Source organism: Apodemus sylvaticus, chromosome 2 (genome assembly GCF_947179515.1).
Source record: "Apodemus sylvaticus chromosome 2, mApoSyl1.1, whole genome shotgun sequence".
NCBI classification, from domain to species: Eukaryota; Metazoa; Chordata; class Mammalia; order Rodentia; family Muridae; genus Apodemus; species Apodemus sylvaticus.
In genome coordinates this window covers 27,252,070-27,263,743 of record NC_067473.1, presented here as the reverse complement: position 1 = coordinate 27,263,743, position 11,674 = coordinate 27,252,070, and the positions used below count along the sequence as shown (strand labels likewise).

General features: G+C 40.8%; 1 protein-coding gene and 1 long non-coding RNA gene across 2 annotated transcripts in view; one reads left to right on the top strand and one right to left on the bottom strand.

Annotated features, from left to right (window-relative positions):
* Positions 1-5,119, top strand: part of Hepacam2 (HEPACAM family member 2) — a 31,213-nt gene extending 26,094 nt beyond the window's left edge. The window contains exons 5-9 of the mRNA XM_052173200.1: positions 492-617; positions 704-728; positions 816-853; positions 2,166-2,239; positions 5,006-5,119. Of these exons, the coding sequence (XP_052029160.1) occupies positions 492-617; positions 704-728; positions 816-853; positions 2,166-2,239; positions 5,006-5,119 (377 nt within the window). The remainder of the gene's footprint in view (positions 1-491; positions 618-703; positions 729-815; positions 854-2,165; positions 2,240-5,005) is intronic.
* Positions 5,120-8,535: 3,416 nt separating this feature from the next.
* The window catches only part of LOC127678332 (uncharacterized), a 29,232-nt gene continuing 26,093 nt past the window's right edge, over positions 8,536-11,674 (bottom strand). The window contains exons 2-3 of the long non-coding RNA XR_007976551.1: positions 10,577-10,655; positions 8,536-9,499 (exon numbers count right to left, since the gene is read on the bottom strand). This is a non-coding gene — a long non-coding RNA (uncharacterized LOC127678332). The remainder of the gene's footprint in view (positions 9,500-10,576; positions 10,656-11,674) is intronic.

The following is an 11,674-nucleotide window of genomic DNA, read 5'->3' as shown; positions in this document are numbered from 1 at the left end:
TGAGATTTGCATGCACATGTTATTAGGGATATTGGCATTTCTTGATTGGTTAAAAAATTAGTAAGGTGTATTTGGAATAAGTACTCTTCCTCTCATATCCTTAAATATATACCATTATGTCCCCAAAAGAGTCACACCCCTGAATCTTGCTAAAACAGCGAGACTGGAGGACAGAGAGCATCCTGCATCTGATGGTGGAGGGGCAAAGGGCTGAGACATTTATGGGAAAGGAGTAGAGATGGGGGGAGGACAGGAGCAGTTTCCTATGGCTATGGCGAGTACATTACATCAGTATTCCCAGGTAACTAGCCACTCTCCAATCACAAACAGCCCCAGGAAGTTTGGGGTTTAAGTATTAAGTCAATTTATCCCACCCACTGGGGGATGAAGGAAAGAAGAGGAGAGGAAGAGGGAAAAGCAATGGTGTCTATTTACATAGAGAGTAACCAGAAACAATTCAGATTATTTTGTAATTTATTGCTATTTTTTAGGACTGGAGAAGCTTGCACAAAGGGGAAAATCACTGTCCCCATTAGCAAGTATAACTGGAATATCGCTGTTTTTGATTATATCCATGTGTCTTCTTTTTCTGTGGAAAAAATATCAACCTTTCAAAGGTAGGTTAAAAATAGAAAAAAATACATTTTAGAAAACTTCTAAAAAAAATACTTTACTGAGTTTTCTCCTTTTCTTTTACCTTTAGCTATAAGACAGAAGCTAGAAGGCAGGTAATGTATATGTTTCTATGAAAATAACTTTTTAGAAATTTCCCCTCGATTATAACTCTTTACTAATATGTCTGTTTTTCTTTTCAGACCTGAGTCAGAATACAGAAAAGCTCAAACCTTTTCAGGTAATGCCCAGACTGGACAGGAGTGCTGTCCATAGTGGTACATATTAGCTGTCAGTGTTTTCTGCTGATATTTACAGATACCACCGTCAATGTGATGCAATTAACAGAAGCCAATATTAGCATAACCACAATCCCTACATCGTTCAGAGTCTTCCTTTGACTAAATGCTGCCTCTATGGTGGTTTTATGTAAGCCACACAGGTCTGTGAGATGAGCCAGGGAAGGACTCTCCACTCAATTTACAGACGAGGCAAAGAAAGATCAGAGACATAAAGCTACTGAGTTCTGCTCCATTCTAATTCATTACCCCTCTTATCATTGGTCTGTAAGAGGAAAGGGGGACTTTTGTAGCCTCTGGAAGACATACAGTGTAGGCAGCCCCGTCCTAAGGAGAAGAAGAAATGGAGGTATGATAATGCAGGGCTGTTCCTTCGTCCCCAGGTGACCCTCAACCTTCATTACTGACTCTATACTGAGCTGTTCTTGTTAACAATAGAACTTATGCTCGGATGGTAGTGCCAGTGAGAGCCAGGTTTCAGTTCTCTGTGTCTGCCATATACCCTTGGGAAATTATTTTTCCTGGCTTTAAATTTCTTATCTATTTAACAGAGATAAAAACTTCCTCCTGGGGCGGCTATGAGAAGTAACATAAGATGATCTGAAGAGCCTAATGGGACTCTTAATGAAAAGAAACAAAAGTTCTTCCTCTTATCTAGTCCTTGTTCGCTTACAATAATTGGGAGTCATGGAGGAGAACGGTCCCAAGACCACCTGGCTCCTCCCACCCTCCTCCCTCCTCTTCATTCGGAGATAAAGACTGGGTGATATCTCAATTGTGCTGCAATGGGTTTTTTTTTTTTTTTCATGTCAGAGTAGTTATTGGTAATACTCATTCTTTTCTAATGGTCTCTGTTGGAACTATTAATGCTCAGAAGATATTATGGGTGGATCAAAAGTTGCTGTGACTTCCAGGATAAGGCCTTAGTGTTCTTGAATCCCCCATCTTGCCCACATATGTGTATTTGAACATGCAATACAATAATCCCCCACAGGAGACTTTTGGGGTAACTTGTCAAGTTCAGTTTAACTTTTTTCTCTGAAGAAGGACTTATTCCTCAAGCCATCCCATGCCAATATAACCATACGGGACTACAATCTATTAAAGGATTTCATGCAAATATCACTTAAAGAAGCAGACAATAAAGAAAAGTTCTTTGGATATTCCTAAGGAAAAAAAAATAAATGCATGAAAATTTAAGTATTGGAGGAAAGCTTTGCTTCTGTAAGTTGTTCTCATTTTTTCCCCTTTCAGGCCATGAAGATGCCCTGAGTGACTTTGGGATATACGAGTTTGTGGCTTTTCCGGATGCGTCTGGTGTTCCCAGGGTTGGTTTTCCTAGTGGCTGATTAAATAGAGGTGTAAGCAGCATTCATTTAAGAACGAGGGCAGGGGTGTCCAGTGGCTTCACTCGCCCTCGCTACGGTCCACAGCACTGATTCACTGGACACTGAGATTTGTGGAGCTAGGGCACTTTTCTCGTTTTTCTACTCTTACAGAGATAGTAAAGCTGTCAGAAATAAGGATAAGCACTCTTCTCCTGGTATATTCTATGAATAGAGAATTAGCTAGGTTGAATATAGAGTGAAAAGAAGGATGGGGGACCCGGAGCCCCTGCTTAGGTTGCCTAGGTGACCTCATCACTTCACAGAACTCACTCTACCCCTCAGCTCCCTCCCTTTCTGCCTCATAACCGCAATAGTTTTCCAGACACATTCAATCCTGTCCCTGAAGCTACTTGCTTGTCATAAGGGAGTTATCATGTAATACAAACCTAGTAATATACAGGTATACTTTTTTTTTTATTACCCTAAAGGTCTGATCCTTTAAAAAGGCAGGGGCTTTTATAGTTGAAACCATTTGTATTTAGTCAGCCTCTTCCAAAAACTGTAGTAATCAGTTCCAAGCAGAATGTGCCCCCGAACTCAGCTCATGAGCACACATAGATGTGTAAAGGACTGGGTTTTCCTCTGTCTCCTCATTCCTCTGTAATAGTCCACTTATGGATGGACCCAGAAATGGATTGCTTGCTGCTGGCTTCCTCTTTCTTTCATTTTTTTCGAAGAGAACTATTTGCCACTTGGAAATAACCCCTTTGTTCTAAACATTCTATCACCCCGTGTGCTTCAGCCAAGTGAGTTTCCTGGCTACAGGCTTTATTTCAGAAATGTCCCATGAGGGATGGAGAGGAGTTGATTGGATTTTGCCCTCCCGAGGGTGAGTAAGTAGCTACCATGCTGCCATGGACAAGGAGGAGATGCTCCCTTTGATCTTAAACAGGATGGTGTCACTCTACACCTCCAGAACCAAAAAAGACAATAAATATGTGATTGATCCATTAGCTAAAAGGACTTGCATAGTATTGTGATAAATCCCTTCTAAGGTGTAACTTCAAAGCTTAGAGCAGGAGACTGAAGGGGTAAAGGGGCATACTGAGCTTTGAAATGTAGAATTTCTTTATTTTTTTTTTTAAATCACACTTATGTTCCTAATGGATCATTATAAAGGAGTGAATGGTGATTAATACCAAGAATGGGGTATTGATTGTGCACAGACTGGAGCACTAATTGAAGCCCTCCACTGACCCCAAGTACTTTAGTGTCCGTGGACTTGAAGCAGGCAAGGATGCCCTTGAGTTGCATGACTCTGTAACACATAGCGTGACTTGATTCGGACAGAACCATGCTCATTCTTGAATCAGAAATGTGTGAGAATTCGTCTGACCTCCTTAAGTGGCCATGCCAGGTGCTTTGGGGATGAGGTGAGAAACCAGAATGAGCAGCCAAAAGAGGAGACTGAGGACAGGGCCATGTGGGGGAGGAGCTGAGTGGGAAGAAGCCAGGATGCTATTTACATGTGAAGATGGACAGCCCAAGGCAATGAACCTAAGAAGAACACAACTTCTAATAAAAGAAAAATTCCCAAAAGTGTCATTAAGATGGGAACTAAGTTTAATTACTTATTTATTTGCATCTTAAAAATCAAAACAATCTCTTTGGCTATTGTAGTGCATATAAAATAGATCGCTCTCCCTTCATCTGTTGTGCATTTCCTTATTCATTTAGAACCTCTTCCAGGAGTTGGACAGAGGACAAATGCATAACATTAACAAATTTGCTGCCATTCAATATTAGATCATGTATGCTAGCATACATCAACCATAGCCCCTGACCACTTTCATGCCAGGGAAAAGGAAGATTCAGTCTCAATTATAAATTCTATGGAAATCTCAACCCAAAATGACTGGAGAAGTCATGGCCCATGGGCATAATGCTTCCCTTTGAGAGCTTTAGTAAGAGGAATGAAAACGTTTTCCAAAACCACATAGCACTAAGACGCAGAAAACATGTTTCAATGTTCCCCCCTTCACTGGGGAGGGCACTGTGTAAACAGGAAGGACTGTAGGTAGATAGAGGAGGGGTTAGAAGAGGGGCGAGTGCCAAGGAAGGCCAGACAGACAATGAACAGGAAGACAGTGTTTGCAGAAAGAAAGAAACAAACTACGAGGAATGTGAGGAAAGCACGGGAAACACAGGTTTCAACAAAGCATGTGATGGTTTTTACCAGATAAGCACACTCCATCCTTTCCTCGTTCGGCTAAGCCTGTAGTCTCCAGAGCCATCCCCACGGTAAGACCAAGGCGTCACCCTTTGCCCTTTTACTCTCTGGAGTATGACAAGGACTTTTGGCTTCACATTATCCTTTCAGAGAAGACATCCTGGCTTGTGTAATTGGCAAAAAGTGTCCAGAAAGAGCAGTTAAGATACAATGTTTTATATGTGCTTTCTGGTTCTAAACTATTAAGCTGTTGTTTGTTTTGTTTTGTTTTAATTTCTCATTTTGCTACTTTACTCTCTATTGTTTTTCTGCCCAATATTTTCCATATGTCTTCTTAGATGATGAAGTAAGTGATTGGTTTGTCAAGCTATTCCTGGAATAACATAGTGTGAGGGCAGGAAGCTAGCAAGGAGGAAGTAGTGTTCCAGGGGTGGTGAGAATCTGTTCTCCCTCTCTCGTGAGTATTCAAGCACTCTCTGAGTGTTTCCTGTTAATCTAGGACTAAGCTTTGTCTTTTAATGTGTTGTGTTTTCTAGATGTCAAGTAGGTCTGCCCCTGCCTCTGATGGTGTAACAGTGCAAGATGTTCATGGAACAATTTATGAAGTCATTCAGCATATCCCTGCACAACAGCAAGACAATACAGAGTAAGTATGGGTCTGTGTTTGCTGGGTGCAGATGGGGTTCTCAGAGGCCAGCGACTGCATTTCCGAAAGCAAACAAATCGTGAAATTCTTCAAGATACATCCTCATGTGAAACTAGTTTTAAAAAGTGAAACAGGCAATTATAGAAATACCTCCATGTAGAAACATGCAAATGGACAAGAGGCAGAACTTTGGAATCCCCTGTCTGCGGCCTATGTTTCTCCTTATCAGTGTGTATCTAAGGAAACCACATCAGGGTGTGAAAGGCCCAATCAGGCCAATGCTAAAACAGCCTTAATTATCCTCATGACCTTCCAGTGACCATAGCAACTTTATAGCCATAATGCTCTGTCACTAATTATAAGGCCAGACAAGAAGGCTACCAGGGGAGAAAGGCCCAACACATTTCCATTTAAGGCTGGCTATGTCCAGCTGCATAAGACTGGTCCCTGTGAGGACAAAACCAGAGTTGAGGCCAAAGGCAGCAAACTGCTTACCCAGTTAAGTTCAAGGCTGTTAACTAGATCTTTCTCCTCTTTGCCATGGAGAAGTTAAGCCCACAGTCTCGAAATAATGAAACCAAGTTCTGTCTTTGTGTATATAGGTGCCTGCAGGCCTAACTGCCACAATCCCCTTCCACTCCTCCTTTAGCTGTCACTTGTTGACTTTGACAAGAACATCAATAACCGCTTCCCTTCTGGCAAATGGAACAGCTCCAACAAAGTAATTCCTGCTCATTTCTGAGCAAACATGGAAAATAACTGCTCGGAGGAGTCCATGAGTGCCCTGAAAAATCATCTAGTGGTGAAAACCCGCACCCAGGGATGATGCAGTGGTTTTAGGGCCAAGTACGTGACAAGAAAGGCCAGAGAACCCTGTCAGAGAAAACACTCTCAAAGTCAGGCAGAGAAAAGCAATTCCTAATGGAACCAAGAATTTCTGATTTGAAATTTTAAAAACGCTTTGGTTTGAAGCAATATATTTCTAGGACTACAGTAAAAGAAGGAGACACAATAACATGTTTTTTGAAGAAAACCCTGTAGTAATAGCTGGCCTCTACTTTCTGGAGTGGGGCAATGTTTCTGTCTTCAGTTTCTTGTCTTTTCATCTTTGATTGATACGTATTGGTTGTGCACAGTTATAGGGTACAAAGTAATATTCTGTCCCAGGTATACATTGCACAGTCTATCAGTATTTCTAAGACTGTGTCTGCTGTGTAAGACTGAATCCAGTAATAAATAAATAAACAAGCAAACAAATACATAAATAAATATAAGAATTATTCTGGAGCCGTGGAAAGGATTCAACTTGCCATGAAAGAATGAGGACCTGAGTTTAGAATCCCAGAACCCACATAAAAAGCCTCACAAAGCACCCTGGGAACCAGAAACTTCCACCCTGGGAACCACAGTAGTCCAGACTAGTCAACTAGAAAGCTCCAGGTTCAGGGAAACACATCTTCAACAGACAGACAAACAAATGAGGTGAAAAGCAGTTGAGGAAGATGTCTGGTGATGAACTTTCCACTTGTATACACACGCGCACACACACACACACACACACACACACACACACACACACACTTGTACACTGGCACACACTCACCCACATGTGAATGTGCACACACATATGCACATATATAAAATTTTTTATGATAATTTTTGAAATCTCTATTTAAATTCAGTTGTTTTTCTACTTGCCCTGTGTTCTAAATGTTCTAAATATCTACTTCTACTACTAGAATGGTCACCATTCAATGAAGACTGAAGGTTTGTCTTTTAAGAAAGGCTCCTAAGACAGAAATAAATATAAAGTTGTGAGTATAGCAGGTATAACTTCAGAATGCAGAATAAAGTACAAGTTCATTTTCATCTCAAAAAACCCCCAAATTTCTTTTTTAACTGTCTGAAATGAGCAAAATATTTAAAAATCCTTGGTCCAATAAAAGTGTATTTCAGGAACAATTTCCAGCGGTTGAAAACAAAGCAGAAACAGTTTCCCAAGCAAAAAACTATTTGTAAATTGCCACTAAGGACATGAGTCACCCTAGAAAGTTAGCTCCTCCTGGATCCAATCCTACTGTTCACCCCACCCGGCCCCCCAGACCCCCCAAGCCTGCTTGTGGATCCCCTCACAGTCTACTGAGACTTGTTCATCTGTTTGGTTCTCTGTGTGTCTTCCAGGAGCTTTCTCTCCCCTTAACCTTTGAGTTTGCCCTCTTTTCAGACATGAACACTATTTCCCTCTTTTTCACACTTTCTTTTTAAGAGATGTGAAAATAAGCAGCACCTCTACTGCACCAAATAGTCAATTATCCCTTTTACATTTCCCTTTTAACTTATATAATCAAGAAGACAACATTCCAAAAATTTTGTTTTTAACACAGATTTATTCTACCTATTCCATTTTAAAAAAAAATAAATAAAATAGTTTGTGTCTTTTCATCAAAAAAGTTCTGTACTTATATACCTAAATCCACAACTATTTTTTTTAGTTATTTTCTGTCTCTTGGTGAGAAGGACTCAGTAATACTCAGTCTTGTAAGGATTTCACAATTTTGTAGCCTCCATTTTCCTTAACAAAAACCTTTCATAAAATACACATTGCTTCAAGAATAAATGTTGGCTGTAGATGAGATGATTTTTGTTTCCTGATTTCTTATCATTTTCTCTATGTCCTATTAAATTTGAAGATTACGTTCATGAATAGTGAGCAGTATAGGAGGTTGTAGCCTCTGCAGTCTCCCTCGTTCCCAAAGTGAATGAGCTAGCCCCAAGGGAAGAATTCTAACTTACTTCTTTCTCTCACCTTTATTGAGAGTCTTTTCTAAGGTAAGAACACTGGCTAAGTAATTGTATTCTTTAATCCTTAGACTGTTTTTTTTTTTTTTGAGTACATGCGACTGTTAGAAACTTGAATTCCTGTTTAATGTATCAGTAAATTGGTCTGTGTTCATAAGTTAGTACTCAGCTCAGCGATTTGTTTGCTGAGCATAGTCATTCACTGAAACGCCGTTTATTGATACTGTTAGATGATCTTGGCCCAGTATTTTTTGAACCCACTGTTAGGATTTTTGTCCAATACTTTGCACAATATATTTTGATCTGAATTTTTTCCAACTCCTTCTAGATTCTCCCCACCTCCATACACACCCAAATCCATATTCTTTCTCTCTCCGAAAAAAATCAAAAACAGACAAAATAAGAAAAAAAAGATAGAAAATCAATAAGACCAAATCAATAAAAATAGAGTACCAAAGCAAAACAAAAAGCAAAAAAATAAAGAAAAAAAGGAAGGAAGAAAGAAGGAAGGAAGGAAGGAAGGGAGGGAGGGAGGGAGGGAGGGAGGGAGGGAGGAAGGAAGGAAGGAAGGAAGGAAGGAAGGAAGGAAGGAAGGAAGGAAGGAAGAAAAGAGTAGTGCGTTTTGTTTTGGCCAACTACTCCTGGGTCTGTGGCCTACCCTGGGGTACGGTTAATATACCCAGTGACACTTCATTGGAGAAAACGGATTTTCCCCTTCCCAGCTGGTACCAATTGCAAATAGCTTTGTGGTTAGAGGTGGGACTTTGCGTCTACTTCCCTGGCTCAGTGCTGGGATGGCATGTGGTCAGAGCCTGTGCAGAACTGTGGGTGTTGTCACAGACTCTGTGAGTTTGTATGTGCTGGTGTATCTGAAAGACTCTTTCTCTGGCATTGTCCACCACTTTTGGCTGTTAGAATCCTTGGGTCCCCTTTAGCAAAGTTCCCTGAGCCCGGGGAGGCTCCCACTTAGGACTGAGGTCTCAAAGTCTTTCACCCTCTGTACAATGACCAGTTGTGGATCACTTTGTCAATCTACTGCAAGAGGAAGCATCTCTGATAAGGGTTGAGCAATATTCTGGAGTACGGACATAGCGGTATATCATTTGGATTTATTTCATTGCCGTGTTATTTTAACAGAATAAAGTGGTAGGTTTTCCTCTAGATCCATTACCTATCTAGTCTCAGATCTTGGCCACTTCAGCAATGTCTGGTAAGGGTTCCGTCTCATGTAGCGACCCTGATATCCAACCAAAATGTGGATATCATTACCCACATGGTTATTATTACCCGGAAAACGAGACATTTAGACAATTAAACCTTGAGTCTCGAAATGTAATTATCTACAAAAAGATTGTTTACCCTTTGTTCTATTGATTGATTATAAATATAATTTTCTTGAATCAGCTCAAAGCACTCATATTCTTCATCTTCACAGCGATGAGAAGGAATAAAGTTAAGGTTCTAAAACATCCGCAGCACACTTCATGGGTCTCATGTATCTCTTTGCCAGGTGAGACTCCATGGGTGACATAGCATACTGGAGTGAAATCACGAAGAAACATTTTCGAAAGGAACCATGTGGAATCTGTGAAAAATAAAATCCAAGAAACCCTCAGTTACGTCTAAGTGCAGAGTAGAGGCACCTGTGCAGACAGAAGGCCGGCTTTCTGACATGCGCAATGGGCTGTGAGACAGAGCAACACCGTGGGGATATTCCTCCACGGACAGTTTATCACCCAGACTGGGAGGAAGAAGAGGAAAAAAGCTCCCCAGTCACTTGTTACTGAAAGTTTCAAGCGTCCCACTTGGGGCTCGCCCATGCTCCTCCACTCTGATTGGCGCTGCACTGCCCCGTGCCACCTACAAACTCTGGAGGCTTCGTCTTGGTAGATGTTCGTGATAAGCGTTGTTTCATTAAGTGCTCATTACTGTTAGGAAAATACACCCCCCCTTTTTTTTTTTGGTCCCAAATTGACTTCTTGTTATTTGTGTCTCGAAAAAATTAAGGATACGTATCACAAGAGTAAGACTATGCCTTCTCCCTGGTTCTCGGTGAACTTTGGTATCAACAGTCTTTCCGGAAAGGCTGGGAAAATGTGTAAGGAAATGGTTTGTTAAAGCCTCACTTTCATTTTTGTTCAAAGAAAGAGAAAATTGAAGTAAAGTATTGTTTGCTTTTTTTTTTTTTTTTTACATAACCCTGATTCTTTAGATGGTAAAGTCTTACTTTTAAGTCAGATTGAAGAATTGAGATATTTTATTCTTATTTTCCATTGTGCAAATAAAATGGACATTGTGAAACATTATCAGAAAGAAAAATGTATCTCTTTTTTATTTTATGCAGAAAAACATTTTAATAGGATTTATTTTAAAACTATTTGAAGTGAACCACTGCTTACCCTATCCCATAGTTTCACGACTGTATATGGCTCTAGTAAAAACATACTGAGACTCACCGCTTCTTCTGTTTCCTAACTACACTGAGGTCACAGATCTTTCTGATGAAAAAGGTCAATCCTTGCTACCACAAATACTTTCTTTTGTACTTAGTAAAACCATGAACTACTCTCATTAGAAATCGATTTTATGGTCACCATAAGCATATGCCTACATGTAGGTATGCAGAACACTGGCTCCCACACAATTAAAATCCCTGTCTTACCTTTCTGAAACAACCTATCAGCATTTCCCTGCATCATTCATATGGGGACCATTCTCCTTCAAGCCCCAGCAGCGGGTTCCTATAAATGTGTAGATTACAAGGTCAAATGTAACTCAACGAAAATAAAGTTGTGACGAAAAACAGATGAGAGAGATGCAATGGGAGAAGAAGTGAAAGCTAAAGAGAGGTTACAACAGGTACACCGAATTCCCCTTCGGTGAGTGTTGTTTGTGTGACCAAGCTCAGTAGACAAATGCAGGTGTGTCTCGTGATGTGTCTTTCACTGCCTGGATTTCTTAAGAGCCATGAGCAGTTGTCCACATCTGCAGGCAGGCAAACAGCTCAGCTCTAGCCACTTTGGCCTTTCCTTCTCAGCCTCTTGCCCACGCCCTGTCCTTCGGGTGGGGATGGTGAGGGAGGGGGAGGGGGAGGGGCGTGTTACCTGCTTCTGTATCTCTCATTAGCAGGGCAGACTGTAAGCTCTGGCTGCAGTTTCTGACTTACTCTTTCCAAATCCTGAACACTTCAGTCGACAAATGGCCCTTTCTTGTAGCACATAAGCACGATCCTCAAATCAAAAGCGTGCAGCATGACACTTCGGTTACTAGTTCCGGGGTTAGCTTTTCCGTTCGCCCTTCCAGAATTTCCCACCCAAACCAAAGGAAATACTAAATGATATATATTTTTTTTCAAACTCATTTTCCAATCACTTGTAATTCCTCTCATTTCTGTATCTCTCTCTCACACACACACAAATAGACAAAATCCCTGAGCGCCTGGTTCCACTCAGAGCAGCAGCAAGGAGCCGCTGAAGGGGGAAATGAGAAAGATCTCGAATCCAATTAACTTTTGCCTTCATTGGTGTGGAACGCCGGACGACTCGCTGCTTTTTTAGTAAGTGGGGATGAAAATCTCATAAATTAATCAAGGTTTCCAAGGGAAGTGATGAACCAAAACCCAGATGTTCACCTAATTAACAAATTAATCTTTAAAAACCAGCTGAAAGTTCTTTCCTTATTACTAAGCACAATCTTGCTGGATTTTTAGCTCTCGGTTACCACTGATCATTCGGAAAGGAACCCTGTGCTCTGTGTTCAT